The sequence below is a fragment of the Martes martes genome, assembly GCF_963455335.1.
Source record: "Martes martes genome assembly, chromosome: 4".
NCBI lineage: Eukaryota > Metazoa > Chordata > Mammalia > Carnivora > Mustelidae > Martes > Martes martes.
In genome coordinates this window covers 44,763,869-44,782,946 of record NC_137891.1, presented here as the reverse complement: position 1 = coordinate 44,782,946, position 19,078 = coordinate 44,763,869, and the positions used below count along the sequence as shown (strand labels likewise).

Sequence of the window (19,078 nt, the reverse complement as noted above, 5' to 3'; positions counted from 1 at the left end):
GTACTTGGGTTATGATTAATGAGCCGATATTGATACATTTTTAACTGAAGTCCACACTTTATTAGATTTCTTTAGTTTTTACCAAATGTCCCTTTTCAGTTTCTGGATCCCAGCCAGGATAGCACATTACATTTAGGAATCCTATCTCCTTAGGCTCGGTTTCTCAGACTTTCTTTGTTTTTGATGATCTTGACTGTTTTAAGGGGTATTAGTCTGGTGTTTTATAGAATGTTTTATAGAATGTCCCTCAATTGGGATTTGTTGGTGTTTTTTCTCATGAGTAGGCTGAGGTTATGTGTTTGGGGGAGGAAGATCACAGAGGTAAAGTACCATCACATCATATCAAAGATTTATACTGTCAACATGATTTATGACTATTGGTGTTGGCCTCCATCTCCTGTCTGTCAGGTTTCTCCACTGCAAACTTTACTCGTTCTTCCCCTTTCCATAACTGGACTCTTTGGAGAGAAGTTACTCTGGGAAGCCCACCCTGAAGGAGTGGGAAGTTATGCTCCACCTCCTTGAGGACTGAATATGTGCATGAATTTCTTATAATTCCTCTGCAGGGGAGATTTGTCTTTTTTCTCATTTATAGGTGTAATTTATTTGTAACACTATGGACACATGGATATTTATTCTATGATTAGTCCTGCACTACTCAATATATTTTATTGTTCAAATTGTCCCACTTCGGCCACTTGGAGCTCTTTCAGTAGACTCCCGTGTGCCTTTGACATAATTGTGAGTTTTTTAGTAATTCCCTTACTCTCTGGCCCTTCAGATGCTGGAGGCTCATCTTTTATAATTCCTGTCCCAGTATGAGACTCATTCACTTTGTCCAAGGATCCTTGATATCTGTTGTTACTAGAGAATGATATGAGAAAGAAAGATGGGGGTGGTGGATGTGCTCGTTGTTACTGTGTGTCATTGCTGCTTCTAAGCTTTTCAGCTGGTGGAGCAAGGAAATATGTATGTGTATAGTAACCCAAGTGTATGTATATTTCTATGAATATTTCTACATGTACTCATATGTATCTATATTAACTTAAACATGAGGTCATGGTCATATCTCCATATGCATGTACTCATATGTATCTATATTAACTTAAACATGAGGTCATGGTCATATCTCCAACTTTAAACTGTTACCACGTGGATTATTCTGGTCTCCTCCCTTTGCTTTATCAGTAACCTATCACTCCAGCAGTGAGACACCTGCTTCCCAAGTCAGTTACTGATTTACATTACTGTTCAATCTCAGTGTGCATGTGTAGTACTTTGGCTGTTTTACTTATATGCCCATGGAAAACAACTTTATCAACTCTATTAACTACAGTATAATGCTTCTGTACGGCTTATCTTGCCTTTGTACAGACGCCATTCATTTCCAAAGTTACTTAGGTCAACACTGTTTTCCCTCACTATCTTCAGTGAGATTGTTTCATATGTTTCTAATACATTTAAATTATTTTGTCACATTCTTCATTCCATCCTGGAATCCCCTGAACTCCTAAATGATTTTTTAGGAATTTACACACATTAAAATTTGTTCTTTGTGCTGTAAAGTTCTATGGGTTTCAACAAATGCATAATGGCATATTACAATTGTACCATGTCATGCAAAATAGTCACCCCACCCTAAAATATCCCCCGGTTTTGTCCTTTCAACCCTCATTGCCCTGAACTCCTGGCAACTACTGATCTTGTTACTATCTTTATAAGTTTGTCTTTTCCAGAATGTCATAAAATTGGAATCATAAAATATAGAGCCTTTTCAGACTGACAAGATTATCCATGACTTTCTTTGGCTTGATAGCTCACTTTTTAAAAATCACTAAATAATATTCCATTCTGTGTATGTACGAAAATTATTTTATCCATGCACCTATTGAAAGACGTTTAATTACCTCCAAATTTTAGTGATGATGAATAAAACTGTTAGAAACATTCACATGCAGTTTTTGTATGGACATAAGTTTTTGAGCAGCTGGGTATATATCTAGGAGCATTGTTGCTACATAAGAAAATGCTAAAACATCTTCCAAGGTGACTGCAACATTTTGCTATCTCACTAACAATGAATTAATATTCCTGTTGCCCCAAATCTGAGCCAGGAATTGGTGTTGTTGGTTTTTTTTTTTTTCTTTTTTTGGTGGTTTTTTTTTTGTAGGGATGCCATTCTAATGGGGGTGTAGTAGTATCTCATTACTATTTAAATTATTAATTACCTATGACAATCAGTATTGAAAATATTCCAAATGCTTGTTTGCTATGTGTATATTTTCTTTGGTTTTGTGTCTATTCAGATGTTTGGCCACTTTTTAATTGGCTTTTGCCTTTTTATTGCTATTTTAAGAGTTCTTTGTATATTATAAACACAGGTCCTTATTCAGATGTGTTTTGCAAATATTTCTCAGCCTATGGCTTGTCTTTCATTCTCTTAAGAGTATTTTTTTCACAGAGCAAACTTAAAATTCTAGTAAAGTCCAATTTATCATTTTTTTTCTTTCATGATCATATTTTCAGTGTTGTATCTAAAAACTTGTCACCCAGTCCAAGGTTTCTCTTATTTTGGGATTTTACATTTAGGTCTGTGATCTATTTTGAGTTAATTTTATTATCGCAAAAGGTGTAAAATCTATTTCTAGGTTCATTTTCTTCCATATGGACACCCAGTTGTTTCTGCACCATTGTTTGAAAAGACTGTCTTTTCTCTAATTGCCTTCGTTCCTTTGTCAAAGATCAGTTGACTATATTAGTGTGGTTATATTTCTGGTTTCTTGATTCTGTTCCATTGATTTTATGCATCTTCTCTTTTGCCAGTACAACACTGGTGAGATGACTGAGTTTATACTAATTCTTGAAATTGGGTACTATTAAGTCGTCTTTGTTTTTCCTCTTCAGTATTGTGTTTGTTTTTCTAGGTCTTTTGTCTCTCCCTATAAACAGTAGAATCAATGTGTCAGTACCATCAAATAGCTTGGTGGGATTTGATTGCAATTATCAGTCGCATTGATCAAAAAACAAGGATGGGAAGAATTGATATATTTTTTCAAAGATTCGTTTATTTATTTATTGAGAGCAAGACCCCCGCTCATGCAAACAGGGGGAGGGGCGGAGGGAGAGGCAGAAATTCCTCCGACTCCCTGCTGAACATGGAGCCCACCTCCGGGCTCCATCCCAAGACCTTGAGATCATGACTTGAGCCAAAATCAAGAGTTGGATGCTCAACCAGTTGAGCCATCCAGGAGCCCAAGGTAGAACTGAAGCCTTACAATATTGAATCTTCTAATCCACAAGCCTGGAATATCTATCTATCTATCTATTTATTTATTTATTTATATCTTCCCTAATTTCTTTCATCAGAGTTTTGTAGTTTTCTGCATTTAGATCCTTTGTTTATTTTATTGGATGTGTACCTAAGCATTTCATTTTGGGTGTAGTTTTGTAAATGGTATTGTTTTTTCAGTTCCAGTTGCTTGCTACAGATATATAGTAAAGCAATTGACTTTTATATATTAACCTTATACCCTGTGACTTTGCTATATTTCCTTTTCAGAGAGTTTGTTTTTGGTTGGGTTTTGTTTGTTTTGTTTTGTTTGCTGACTCTTTGGGATTTTCAACATAAATAATTATGCCATCTGTGAAGAAATAACAGTTTTGTTTCTGCCTTCCCAATTTGTATACCCTTTATTCCTGCTTCTTGTCGTGTTGCAATAGCTAGGAAATCCAGAGTATTGTTAAATAAGTGTTGTGAGAGAGACACCTTATAAGATCTATTTTTGATTTTAAGAGGAAACTTCTACTTCCCCACCATTTAGTATGATTTTAGCTTTGGGGTTTTTGTAGATGTTCTTTATCAGGTTCAGGAAATTCTCTTCTATTCCTAGTTCACTGAGTTATTATTAATGGGTGTTCAATTTCATCAAATGCTTTTTCTTCAATTGATATGATCATAGATTTCTTCTTATTTAGCCTGTTGATGTTACGGGTTACAGTGACTGGCTTTTTAATATTGGTTCAGCCTTGCATAACTAAACTAAATCCCACTTGGTCTTTTATGTATAATTTTTTAAACATTGTTGGATTCAATTTGCTAATATTTGTTGAAGATTTTTGCATTTATGTTCCTGAGCAATATTGGTCTAGAGTTTTCCTTTTTTATAATGGTTTTATCTAAGTTTGGTATTAGGCTAATGTTGTATTCATAGAATTAGTAATATTATTTCTACTTCTGTTTTCTGGAAGAGATTGCAGAGAACTGGTGTTATTTGTTGCTTAAATATGATAGAATTTACCAGTAAATCCATCTGGGCCTGGTGCTTTATTTTTTGTGAGGTTATTAATTATTGATTCCATTACTTTAGTAGATATAGACCTGTTAATATTGTTTCTTTTTGTGTGACTTTTGGTAGTTTTTGTCTTTTAATGAATTATTCCATTTCAAGTAAATTATCAAATTTGTGGGCATAGAGTTGTTCATAGTACTCTTTTATTAAGAGCAATGACTTTTCTTTCATTTTTGATACTGATCATATTGACTTCTTTCCTTTTTAATTCCTTAGCCTAACTAGAGCTTTATCTATTTCATTGAGTTTTTTCAAGGAATCAGCTTTTAGTTGTACTGATTTGCTCTGTTGTTTTTCTGGATTCAATCTCATTGGTTTGTGCTCTAATTTTTATTATTTATTTTCTTCTGCTTGCTTTAGGCTCAATTTACTTCTCTCTAATTTCCTAATGTGGAAGCCTAGATCTTGATTTTAGATCATTTTTTTCTTTTATAGTGTATTTATTTAATGATGTAAATTTTCCTCTAAGAATTGTTCTCACTGCATCTTACAAATTTTGATTTGTTGTACTGTCATATTCATCTAGCTTAAAATATTTTTTCACTTTCCCTTGATACTTCCTTTGACTCACGTGTTAATTAGAAAAGTGATCCTTAATTTCTAAATAGTTGGGGATTTTCCAGCTACCTTTCTGTTATTGATTTCTAGTTTACTTCCACTGTGGTCTGAGAACATACTTTATGTCACTTCTTTACTTTAAATATGTTAAAGTGTGTTTTATGGCCACAACTAAATAGATACGTAACATATCCTGGTGAATAATCCATGTGAGCTTGAGAAGATTACATATTCTGCTTTTGTTGAAAGGAGTATCATATGAATGACTATAGATAAAGTAATCAGGAGCGGTGTTCAGGTAAACTGTATCCCTACTGGTTTTCTGCATGTTTGATCTATCAGTTACTAAAATGGGGGTTTGAAGTCTCTATAATTGTGGGTTTGTCTATTTTTCTCCTCAGTTCTATTAGTATGTGCCACATGTATTTTGATGTTCTGTTTAAGGCACATACACACTGAGAATTGTTGTCTTCTGGGAGAATTGACCCCATTATAATTAAGTAATTGCCCTTTTTATCCTTGATAATTTTGTTTTAAGTGTACTTTGAAATTCATATATGAATGCTTCACCTTTCTTCTGTTCAGCACTTTTATGGTATGCCTTTCTCCATCTGTTTAGATTTAGTTTATATGAGTCTTTATATCTAAAGTGGGTTTCTTGGGCGCCTGGGTGGCTCAGTGGGTTAAGCCTCTGCCTTCGGCTCAGGTCATGATCCCAGGGTCCTCGGATCGAGTCCCGCATGGGGGGGGGTCTCTGCTCAGCGGGGAGCCTGCTTTTCCCCCCCTCTCTCTGCCTACTTGTGATCTCTGTCTGTCAAATAAATAAATAAAATCTTTAAAGTGGTTTTCTTGTAGACAGCATGTAGTTAGCTCTTTTTTTTTCCCCCACCCTGATATCTCTGCCTTTTAACTGGTGTATTTAGATCATTCACATTTAAATTGATTATTGGTATTTTTGATTAATATCTACCATATTTATGGTTATTTTCTATTAGTTCTACTCATTCTTTCTTTTTTTCTCCCTCTTTTTCTGCCTTATCCAGTTTTAAACAGCATTTTATATATTTTATTTTATCTCCTCTCTTATCAAATAAATTATATTTTTCAAAAATATTTTCACTGAAGCTACCCTACCACCTAGCAATTGCGCTGCTGAGTACCCTAAAGACACATATGTAGTAATCTAAAGGGGCATGTGCACCTGAATGTTTATAGTAGCAATGTCCACAATAGCCAAACTATGGAAAGAGCCCAGATGTCCATCAACAGATGAATGGATAAAGAAGATGTGGTATGTATGTATGTGTATATAAATGTGTATATATATACATATATATACACACACAGTGGAATACTAGGCAGCCGTAAGAACACATGAAATTTTACCATTTGCAATGACATGGATGGAACTAAAGGGTATTATGGTAAGCAAAATAGGTCAGTCAGAGAAAGACAATTATATGATCTTGCTGATATGAGGAATTTGAGAAACATGACAGAGGATCATAGGGGAAGGGAGGGAGAAATGAAACAAGATGAAACCAGAGAGGGAGACAAACCATAAGAGATTCTTAATCTCAGGACTCAAACTGAGGGTTGCTGGAGGGGAGGAGCATGGAAGGGTTGGGGTGGCTGGGTTATGGACATTGCAGAGGGTATGTACTATGGTGAGTGCTGTGAATTTTGTAAGACTGATGATTCACAGACCTGTACCCCTGAAAGAAATAATATATTATATGTTAACAAAAAATGTTTTAGTTGTTGCTGTATACATTTTTCACTAATTTAAGTTGCAGTATTTATTTTTTTACTAATCTTAATCTACCTTCAAATAACACTATACCACTTCATGGGTAATATAGTTACCTTATAACAGAATATATCCAATGCCTCCTTCTGTTCCTTATGAATTGATGTGATTTATTTCACTTATCCATATACTGTAATTACCAATATGTTGTTAGTATTATTTCTTCATACATTTATCTCTCAGGTTAATTCAGAATGAGAAAAACAAAATATTTTATTTTCATTTATTTCTTCTTTGACACTATTCATTATATGGATCTGGGTTTCCGACCTGTATCACTTTCTTTCTCCCTAAGAACTTTTTTTTTTTTTTTTAACATTTCTTTCCAAGAAGTTCTGCTGACAATGAATCTCTTCAGTCTTGTTCATCTGAAAAGGTCTTTATTTCACCTTCATTTTTGAACAATAATTTCACTGCATACAAAATTCTAGATTATAGGACTTTTCTTTCAGCACTTTTAACTATTTTCCTCCATAGTCTTTTTGCTTGCTTGGTTTCTGATGGGAAGTCCACTGTAATTTTTAATTTGTACTCTTAGTCCTATATAGACTATAGATTAAATTTTTTTTCTACCTCTTTCTAAATTTTCTCTTTGTCTTTGATATTCTGCAGTTTCAATATGATTTGTCTAGGTATAGGGTTGTTTGGGTCAAAGTGGAGGGCTATCAAGGCAGGAATTTATCCTGTTTTGTGCTCTCTGAGTTTCCTGGATATGTGTTTTGGTTTCTGTAATTAACTTTGGAAATTTCTTAGCCATTATTGTTTCAGATATTTCTTCTGCTCTGTATTATCTTATCTTCTCCACCAGTTGTGTTTATGTAACACCTTTTGAAATCTCTTAGGGTTCTTAGATGTTCTATTTAGGTTTAATTTTTTTGTTTTTTGTTTTTTTTTCCAGGCTCACTGATTCTTTTCTCAGCTATATTGAGTCTGCTGATGAGCCCATCAAAGGCATTCTTTATTTCTGTGTTTTTGATTTTTAACATTTTCTTTCAATTTTTTTTTCTTAGAGCTCCCATCTCTGTTTACCTTACCCATCTCTTCTCTTTTTTTCCCATTAGACCCTTTAATCTGCTAATCATAGTTAGTTAGAATTTCTTGTTTGATAATTCCAATATCTGTGTCAGATCTGAGTCTGGTTCTGATGCTTGCTTGGTTTCTTCAGACTGTGCATTTTCTTGCATTTTAGCGTTCCTTATAATATTTTTGTGAAAGCTGATCATGATGTATCAGGTAATAGGATATGAGATTAATAGGTTTCTAGCTTGAGAAATTATGTTAACCTTGTAGGAGCCGGGCAGTGTCTAATGTAGCTGTACGTACTAAAACCTTCAAATTCCTCTTGTCTTTTTGTCTCCTCTGTTAATGTGGGCTTCCCTATACCCCTCCTGAGAGAGAATCTGAGTCTTAACAACTCTTTTAGCTGTAATCCACTGTGTTTATATGGGAGCCCTGTTAGTGTGATGGTAAGGAATGGAGGAGCAATGTGTTCAATAATCATCTGATTAAATCTCAGTATTTCAGTGGGCCTGTGTTTCTGGGCTATGACCTTCCCAAGTGTTTCTTAGCTTCCCTTCAACTTATTTGATAGGAAGGCTCGAGAGGACTGCAGTGAGAGAAATGTCCTCCCTTCAAGTAGGAAAGGATTCTTTTCCTTTTTTTTCAACATCTTAATTTAATTTTATTTTTTTCAGTGTTCCAAGATTTATTGTTTATTGTTTATACCACACCCAGTGCTCCATGCAATACCTGCCCTCCTTAATACAGGCTCACCCATCCTCCCATCCCTTCCAAAACCCTCAGTTTGTTTCTCAGGGTCCATAGTCTCTCATGGTTTGTCTCCCCCTCCGTTAGGATAGAATTCTGATAAAAATCTGTGCCTCTGAAGAATAGACGTTTGCCCTGAAGAGCACTCTGGGTATATTTCATGATTACCCATGCTCTTCCCTCTGCCAGAGCTACAAGGCGATCTTTTTTGTCTCCTCACTATGAGAATCTGGTGGAGTTTCTAGAGGTAAAACCCAGAAAGCGTGAAAGCTCCCTAAAGACTGAAGCCCTCAGGAGTTTCTCCCTCTCATGCCGGTCTGTACCCGGCCTCCAGCAATTCTTCAAAATTATCATATAACTTTTTCTATCAGTTCATGGCTCCAGTAGCTTCTGCTCTGTGTCAGCAGATCTTGGCTCGGATTCTTTGGTTTTCCACTTTTTCTCAGATTCTGGGTAGTGGTTTGCCCTGCAACCTCAGTTCTCTGATGAGTCCAAGAAAAGGGACTGATTTTCAGTTTGTTCAGCTTTTTGCTCTTCTAAGGACAGGAGTGATAATGTGTAAGGTCTTTACATATCAGAACTGAAATCAGAAGAGCTTGTATTTTATTTGCATTTATATAATGTCAGTAACTCATTTTAAAACAAATATAAAACATTAGACATTTGAAAGGTAGAGGCTGTGTAGAGGTTAGGAAGTTAACGCACGATAATATTTAATGACTTGTGTTAAGTGATATGTACACTTGATAGTAAGTGTTTAATCTATTTACATAGAGTTAAATGTTAACATATTAATGATTATTTTTCTTAATTTACAATTTAAGAACTTCATTTTGGAAACAAGGTTGCTGTTTTTTATTTCTGCCTCTAAAAATTTGCATATTATGCAAAGTATATGCTATTCTTTGTGTGTTAAACTGAGTAATGCTTTCCAGGTGTTCATTTTATACAAGGATGTTGTTATTTTTGAAGATGATCATGTTATGGCGTTTTAATCTTAATAAACTACAATATTTAAAGTGTTCAAAAATGGTAAAGAAATACGTGAAGGAAAATCCAGTGCTTTGAAAGAATAATCTTTTTTTAGAGAGCAAGCACCAGTAAGGGGGTAGGGAGAGAGGGAGTGAGAGAATCTTAAGCTCCACACCCAGTGGAACCCAGTATGGGACTATCTGAGGACCCTGAGACCACAACCTGAGCCCAAATCAAGAGTCAGATGCTTAACCTACTGAGCCATCTAGGCACCCCAAAAGAATAATCATTTAAATGGTCACAAAAACTAGATTAAAATCATGACAGTAGGAAAGGGAATTCTGAGATCAGTGCTCTAGTTGTTGGCATATTTGTAAAAACAAAACTTGAAGGAAAAATTAAATGAGTATTTTTAAAAAGACTCTTTTTTTTTTTAAAGAAGCACCAGTTTTAGGATGTGAAAAAAGTTATTACCTAAGCAAATAATTAAAATTTCTATTTTTTTTTAATTAAAGATTTTTATTTACTTGGCAGAGAGAAAGATCACAGGTAGGCAGAGAGGCAGGCAGAGAGAGAGGGGGAGGCAGGCAGAGAGAGAGTGGGAAGCAGACTCCCTGCTGAGCAGAGAGCCCGATTTGGGGCTTGATCCCAGGACCCTGAGATCATGTCCTGAACAGAAGGCAGAAGCTTAACCCACTGAGCCACCCAGGTGCCCCCAAATTTCTACTTTTAAATAAACATATCAAATACCCATTATTCTGTGTGTACTCAATAAGTACTTTTCAAGAAGGAGAACAATATGGGAATTAATAATACATAACCATCTTGACTTAGCAAGACTGAGCATGTAAAGCCACCCAAAAATCACACCTACTTTCATTGAACTCATACTGTGTGTTAAGTACTGTGCCAAGTGTTTTCTGTACAACTTCTCAATCCTTGCAACAACCAAGCATTTATAAAATCCGAAACTTAAAGAATTAGTTGGTATTTCCAAAGTCTATTCTAGGCCCTTTTTCAGAATGTAGGCATTCTCCTTGGGAGAATGAACTCAGTTCTAGGACCTCAATTAGTATGTATTGGTAATTCTAAGTACCTCTCCCTCTTCCTGTCACCCTCACCTCTCCCTCTTTCTCTCCTCTACCCCTATGATATATATCCTATATTCTGTACCCCATACCCCCTGCTTGCTAGATGCATCTACTTATTCCGTAGGTACATCTAATTTTTGCAGGCCAAAGAGCCCAGTACTCAACCCTATGCTTTTTGCCTTGTGTTCTGTCTTGCAAGAATGAAGATATTATCCATCTGATTACTCAATTTTGGATGGGTATCATGTTTGACTTATTGTTCCCTCTCATTCATCACCTCTAACTGATGACCAGTTCTTATTGATTCTGTTTCCTAAATAGATTATAAATCTGGTCACTTACTTTGTGTTCTTACTGTCACCACCAAAGTTTAAGCCGCCATTTATTCTTACCCTAATTATGGCAGTGACCTCTAATGTGTCTTCTCTTCTGGTGCCACACCTGTCCGCTCCATTCTACTCACTGCAGCCACAGTAAGCTTCCTAATAGGGCAGTGGCTCCTCTTGGGGTAAATTCAGAAGTCTTTACCATGATTTGTATGGTTTTTCATGATATTGACTCTCTGTGTCTAACTCTCTGTCTTGTCCTTCCTCCCACCCAGCATGTAGTCTTTTGTCCCAGCTTTGTTGCTGCATAGTTGACACTTTAAGATTGTATATATTTAAGGTGTACAACTTGACAGACATATGTATTGTGCAATATTCAGTACAATAAAACTACTTAACATATTCATCTCCTCACACAATTACTCTTTTCTTATGGTAAAAATACTTAATAGCTACCCTTTTAGGAAATTTCAAGTGTACAATACAATATTGTTAGCTGTAGTCACATCGTTGTACATTAGCTCTCCAGAACTTAATCATCTTGCATAACTGAAATTTTGTATCCCTTGACCAACATCTCCCAGTTCCCCCTCCCCCCAGCCCCTAGTAACTATGATTCGTTCTACTCTGATATGTATTCTTTGACCAAGTTTACTGAGTTTTCTTTTCAATTCCCAAACCGTATCATTTCTTGCCTCCTAGGTTTGTGGTTAGCATTTCCTGTGCTGGGAATACTCTTCCCCTTTACAGATTTTTCCCCATTAACCTTTGTTTTTCATTTGTATCTCAGCTGAAATGTCACTTATTCTGGAAAGCCTTCCCTATATACCTACATCAGGGTTTGTTTCTTTTCTGCATGGTTCCACATCATCCTGGGTCTCCTAGAATTGCCCTTATCAAACAATCTTTGGCTATTCATTTGCTATATCCTCCATCATAAGTACAAAATCCTTAAGGGCTTGCCTATCTATGTTCTTAGCACAAAACAGTGCTGGATCGTAGTAGGATCTGAGTAAAAATTTGATGAGACAATGGGTGAAAGTGCTATACTAATAATTTGCAAATCCATGTTAAAAACTCAAGTTTTCTTTGTTCTAAGACTGTTCTAAGCAACTGCAATCTGCTACCTCCATCTCAAAAATTAATGAAATGTAGAGTATAAGATCAGAATACTTTAAAAATAAAGCAAAGGAGGGGCCAGCTATGCTCGGGACAAACTCAGGTGAAGCATGTAATTCAGATACGAAAACTGAAAAACCTGTATTATTTGTTGGTAAAGATTAAGATTTATTATAGGAGGGCCTGTGGGTGGGGGGATAGGGTAAATGGGTGATGGGCATTGAGAAGGGCGCTTGTTATAATGAGTACTGGGTGTTATATGCAAGGGGTGAATCACTAAATTCTTCACCTGAAACTAATACTATACTATATGTTAACTAAATTGAGTTTAAATTTAAATTTAAATAAAATTTAAGTAAAAACTTGAAAGAAAAAAAAGATTTATTGTCATATCAGATCTCACAAGATTTGGCTAATCTGTAAGCCCATATAAATCAAGGTTTAATTATGTTCCATTTCAAAAGAAAAGATCACTTGAAAAATTGAAGTTGAAAAAAATATTTTAATAAAAAAAATTGAGATTGATTTATTAATGTAGAACCACACTAGAAAGGAGTATTTTGTCTCCTTTTCCTTAAAAACAAGAAACTGTAATACTTTGTTTAACATTAAGGAATTAGTCTAGAAATATTCCAAAGTAACTCATTATAATTGCTTATTTAAAAGTATGGTATCCTGAGTTTAAGACTTCTAGGAGTCTTGGATGTGGTAAAAACAGACTTTCAAATTATAGTTTCCATCCTTCCAGTCAGGACTAAAATTGAATGCCTCCTTTATCTTTTTATATTTTTTCTAATAAGAATTACGAAGAAAAAAGGCTTTTAGACCCATAGAATGATCAGAGCATTTGTTGTTCAGTGCTTTTATTTGACAATATTTACATTACCACTGAAGCTTACTTACTTATGGGGATTATAAAGCAATATTACAGAGGCTCACGCTGTCCATAGGGTACACAGGCAGGTTAAGTTCTATAATAGCCCAGTTCAGTTTACCTGAGAACCATCAAAGGAAACTTGTTCCACCATGGATATATATGTGTTATGTATGTATGTATTACATCTGTTGCAAACTTCCATAGTAGAGTTGGAAATAATGAGTTGATTTCTATCTTCTTTCCTTTCTCTCTCCCTCTTTCTTTCTCCCTCTCTTTCCTTCCTTCCTCCCTTCCTTTCCTCTCCCTCCCTCTCTCCCACTCCATCCCCTCCCTCTCTTCTTCCTTCCTTTTCCTTGCTTCCTTCCTTCCTCTCTTTCTTTCTCCTATACCTAGATGTGGTTTGTGTCCAGTTCCCCAGCCTATTGATATATTATTTTGTCAAAGGAAGGAGATACACAGTAGCGATAACTATATTATGTCCAGTCTGGAATATACCTCAGGTTACCCTGAGCCAAAGATAAACATAGTTATTTGAGATATGACACTAAAATATCCCATCCAAAAGCAGAAATACAAAATCAGATAATTGATGAGCCTGGTGGATTCAGTTTCATTTTGCAGTGGGTTGCTGTGGTCTTTGAATGGCTGAGCTAGTCTGGGGTAAGTCCATCCAGGGGACCTCTGGGAGTGAGGATCTCATTCAGTGCACAATCTAGATCAGGTTTGTTGTGACCTCTAATGCTAAGTCTGCTCAGTTAGCTATTGGCAAGAATTAGCTGGAAGATTGGTTTAATACACCTATTAAGTTAAAAGTATAATTATATGGGATTTTAAAACTCTCAAGGGTCTTTATGTTTATATTTTGCAAATAAGGATTTCTGAAAATGTTACAGCCTTTAAATCCCTATCTGAAAAAGCAGCTCATTCAGTGATTAGGCCTATTGTGTCCTTTATGGTAAGTGTTAGTGTGAGGAGGACGCTCACAGGTCACTAAAATCTTGATTTCTTGACTGCCCCTCCCTTCCATGCCCTCTATGAGATTTAGATGCTCTGGTAGGGCCCAGGAATTTGTATTTTAACTGAATTCCAAGGGGTCTGTGGGCCATCTTCTGAGGGGGGAAAAAAAAAAGACCCACATGGGTCTTGAAGATCCAATCCTATTAAATCTTATCACCTTTTTCTCAAAGACAAATTCTACTTTGTTGAGTATGGTGTTGATAGGACCACTCGTAGGAGTTTTGTGACCCTAAATTCCTTCCTCTTCTTTGTAAATGGAGAGGAACATTCCACCACTTAAATCATTTGGCAACTGACTTGAGATAACCGGCAAACCAGTTTCCTGCATAGAAAGAAGGATGTTTTCTTTTTCCTTCACATCTATTCACTCCCTTAAATTTTCTGCTTCTGTATCTTGTAGAGATCTTTTACTTTAATCTGGTACTGTGTTTCTTCAATCTCTACTTATCCACATTTACCTGTTGCAGAATGTCAGATGCAAAAGTTACTAAAACTCCTCATGCCCCCAGATGAAAGGCTCTTTGATTGCCCTAACTCCCATATATTCCAAAGTCTGTCTCTTATTGCCCTTACTGTGTGTTACTGTGTAACACACTTACACTTACATCTACACATCTTATCTCTTTTTATTAGACTCCCTGATTCACTTTTGTATTCTACAATAAGTAGAATGTGCTTGTCTTTAAAAACTGTTCTTTTGTTTAAATAGTAGGGAATGAATACCATTTGTTGGATTGTAATAACAATTCTAAAATCTAAATGTTAGCATTCATTCAATCAATATGCATTATTAAACATCTAGTATTTATTCTGTAACCTGCTAGGTCCTGTATATCAAGACAAAATGTCTAAATAATTGACTCTGTCTTAGGCTATTATTTGGTTGGGTGGATAACTTTTTGACATGTTAAATTGTTTGTTAAATGTTTGCCCTAGAAATAAATGATCCCAAACATACTTAAAACTATGTAGACCTATTTCATCAGGGAGTATACATCTGAAGCCTATGTACTATAGAGAGATATTAAATTATTTTTCTTTTTCACACTTTGAATTATTCGTTCTTTTAAAATAAATGTGTTTACATACACAAATAAACCTGCATGAGCATTTGGGCAAAGTTTTTAAAATTAAAAGATAAAACAATATACAGAGGTGAAATGATTTGCTTCTCTTCTGTCTGTTCCTACCATTTCAGATGATGGAAAATTGTCCTTTGAAGAATTCAAAGCATATTTTGCAGATGGTGTTCTGAGTGGAGAAGAATTACATGAGCTCTTCCATACCATTGATACACATAATACCAAGTAAGGAACTTTTTTATCATTGGATTCTGCAAACGATGTAGAGAAGGTGTGACCAAGCACATACTGATGAAGGGGAGAAGGAGGGAATATGCAGAGGGCACATTTTGTAACGTTTAATTCCTTATGGTTAGTTTTGAGATACCCCCTCTTTAGCAATTGAAATACTCTGAAAAACCAAGCACTGAATTGTGAAACAGTGATCTTCTGTAGGGAGCCCTCTTTTTTAAAAAATATTTTATTTATTTATTTGAGAGAGAGACAGTGAGAGAGAGCATGAATGAGGAGAAGGTCAGGGGGAGAAACAGACTCCCTGTGGAGCTGGGAGCCCGTCTCAATGTGGGACTCGATGTGGGACTCGATCCCAGGGCTCCAGGATCATGACCTGAACCGAAGGCAGTCTCTTAACCAACTGAGCCACCCAGGCACCCTGTAGGGAGCCCTCTTAAGGTAACTTTAGAGTGTGCAAAATGTAAAACAAAAGCAAAGATTATAAGTAATTCTAATTCTATCAATATTAAGAAAATAGAATTTTACCTTGTTTCTTAGGTTTCATCTCTGTTTGCTTCATCTAAAAATTGCCCGTAGGCCACTGCACTTATATTAGTGCAGTGAAATGCAGAGCTGCAGTGATTATCTGGACAAATCACTGTTCCCTGGGGCATGCAGGTAATTTGGGACACAGAATTCTTTTCTGAATAATGAATGAGTACAGTGATCTATTTTATTTATTTTACATATATAGGTCTTTCCTTTGCATCAGTTGAGTATTGATAAAGTTTCTATTTCTATTCTTACTATACTTAAAAATATAAAATAATGAGGAATTTAGGATATAGAACAAGAGAAATGTGGAGTTCGATTTGGGTAATTGAACCAAATCACATTTGTGACAGTCATGATTACAGAATTCTAACATGGAAAATGCATCATTTCAGTCTTGCTGTGAGATCCATCAGCGTGTCTGCTACTTGAACAATCACTGTCTTGCTTTAGGCAAAGTGTTGACATGGTTCCAGGCAGTGAGCCAGCTTGCCAAGAAAAATGCTCCGGGGCTACCTCTAAGCATAGACTCTTTTTGCGGCAAACTAGTAAGAAAAACTAAAAGATTAAATTCACTTAACTCAAGCAGCTGCAAATTTGTTAAATAGTCAGTTTGTAAATTTCTTGACTTCCATTGGAATTTCAAATTCCCTATGAAACTGCTTACATTTTTTGTTGTCAGAAAGAGTGTGAGCCGTTCAACAAATCTAAGTCCCTCCTGGGTATTGGTGGTACAGCATGGAACCAGCTTATAATTTATGCAACAGCAGACCCACTCCCTGATCACTTCTATATAATATCATAGGTACTGTGACTGAGGTATGTAGGACTTTGGGATAGTATGTAGAGGTATAGTATGGAGAGGTATTGTGACTGAGGTATGTAGAACACTTTGGGATAACACAGTGGGGCAGGGAATTTTAGCCTACTTTGGCAGGCTCCAGGAATGTTCCAGGGATTAGGAAGCCAGGAGCTGAGGCTTTATGGGAGAGCAGAAACTGATTAGATAAAGAAGGGGATGAGAGGAGATATACTCCGACTAGAGGAAAAATGCATAAGGAAAGACCTGGAAGTATAAGCTGGACGGGAGAGACAAGTATTTTCGCGTCACCAAAATGTCAGTTTGTAAGGCTGAGTGCAGGAGGAGAAAAATCTGGGAAGGGAAGAATGGGCCAGACAAGAAGGACCTGGCATTCTGAGAAGCAAAAGTGTTTCAAATTTAAACTGCAGGCCAGGAGATGCTCTTAAAGCTCTTAAGCCAGGGAGAAACATCTTTGTAGGTCATTGTGGCGCCACTGAGGGGCAGTGCTAATGGGGTAAATGTGGAGAAAGACCACAGATGCTAGCTGAATTCTTAAATGACTGCTGGGGAATAATGTTTATGCATGGAAGAAAGGAAGCCATGTGAACCATTCCGAGAAATGATACCTAAGTGAAAAAGCAGAGGCTCCCTTTGTGGCTCAGATGTTGGCAGTTGAGATGCTAATACTTCATTATGGTGCTGATTATTTCTTCTTCATTACATTTATTACTAGAGTTTTAATAATATCCAGGTTTGGAACAATCATTGAAAGTCATAGTTGCAAAATTCGGTGTCACAGACATTTTTCAAAACACATTGACTCCTGGGGCGCCTGGATGGCTCAGTTGTTAAGCACCTGCCTTTGGCTCAGATCATGATCGCAGGGTCTTGGGGTGGAGCCCAGCATCAGGCTCCCTGCTCAGCGGGGAGCCTGCTTCTTCCTCTCCCACTCCACTGCTTGTGTTCCCTCTCTCGCTGTGTCTCTCTCTGTCAAATAAATAAAATCTTAAAAAAAAAAAACAACCAAAAAACACATTTACTCCTATTAGTGAAAAACAAAGTTTTCAATAGACCTTGTTGGACTGGTTTTGCTATTTTATTTATACATTTATTAGTTGAAATTACTTGGCATAGCGTTAAGATTACATTAAGTGCTAAAGAAGTCTATGCAATGATTTATACAGTAAGTCCAAAAGAGTGATGATTTCTTTCTTTCTTTCTTTTTAAGAGTGATGATTTCTACCAGTTACTCTCACATATGCATTAGTAAAAGCACTTAAGTGTTTTCTGGTAACTTTTCTGATATTGGTATTCAACTTAATTTGGAGCTAAAGTAGACATTTCTGAATTGCATTAATGAAATTCCTTTTTTTAAAAAAAGAAAGTATGTCAGTGTCAGCTTTGATCTTTTAGGGAGATTAATTCAAACACTGACACAGAAATTTCAGAGCTATACTTCAAGCAAATGGTAACTTTTGTCTTTGCATGATCCAACTTTTAATTATTTTAGTGATTGTACTATACATGCCATATAATTTTTCCCCTTCCACATGACTTCTAAGAAAATATGTTCTCATGTGCTGAGTATTGCCAGCCATTCAAATTTGCTCAAGGATACATCTTGGCATGAAGGATCCAAGTTACACATAGGCTAGAGCTCATCCTGCAGACTCATTGTCTCACATTTATGGTGACCCATGAGATTCAAATTCCACGAATGTCTGCTGCTGAGGCCCTTAGGGATGCCTAGTTCCTGCCGCTCCTGATATCTGGTGGTTTAACTTCCTCTTGAAGTCCATTAAATCACTATCCACTTAATGCCTTGCATTTTCTTGAGCTGGTTTGAGTAAGATTCCATGCTATGCAAAAGTGTATTCTAAGTATTATCTCAGCTCATTTCTGTCATCTATAGAAATCTGTCTTTTTGCTATAAATATTAGATTTGCTGTGTTTGAAAAGTGACATATCCACTCTGAAAATATTTAGAAAGAAGGAAAATATTGAGAACCTATCTTGCTAGCTAAAGTCTCCTCTTTCCTCCCATGAAGAATATTCTGGAAATATTATGCTCAATCATGGAAAGCAAATATTATTTAGAAGTATAAATAATTAAGTTATTTTAAATACCAAAATTAAGTAAATTATTCCTTATAAAAGGATATCAAAAAAGCCATCAGGTAAACCTACAGATTTTCAGAAACCATGTTTTTATAGGAAGCTTTTAAATGAACAAACTTTAACATAGAGTGGTGCAATAATTAAAACAAAGTTTTAAGTTAAAAATATATATATTGCCCTGTCCACACACATTTAAGTACAAATTTTATTTTATTTTTAGTTTTTTTTTAAGATTTTATTTATTTATTTGCCAGACAGAGATCACAAGTAGGCAGAGAGGCAGGCACAGAGAGGAGGAAACAGGCTCCCCGCTGAGCAGAGAGCCTGACGTGGGGCTCGATCCCAGGACACTGGGATCATGACCTGAGCCGAAGGCAGAGGCTTTAACCCACTGAGCCACCCAGGCACCCCTAGGTAGCAGTTTT

The 19,078-nt window shown here is 36.1% G+C and overlaps 1 protein-coding gene across 1 annotated transcript in view; it reads left to right on the top strand.

Annotated features, from left to right (window-relative positions):
- NECAB1 (N-terminal EF-hand calcium binding protein 1) overlaps positions 1–19,078 on the top strand; it is a 187,207-nt gene that overhangs the window by 21,309 nt on the left and 146,820 nt on the right. Inside the window, exon 3 of the mRNA XM_080802579.1 lies at positions 15,085–15,193. Within this exon, the coding sequence (XP_080658705.1) occupies positions 15,085–15,193 (109 nt within the window). The remainder of the gene's footprint in view (positions 1–15,084; positions 15,194–19,078) is intronic.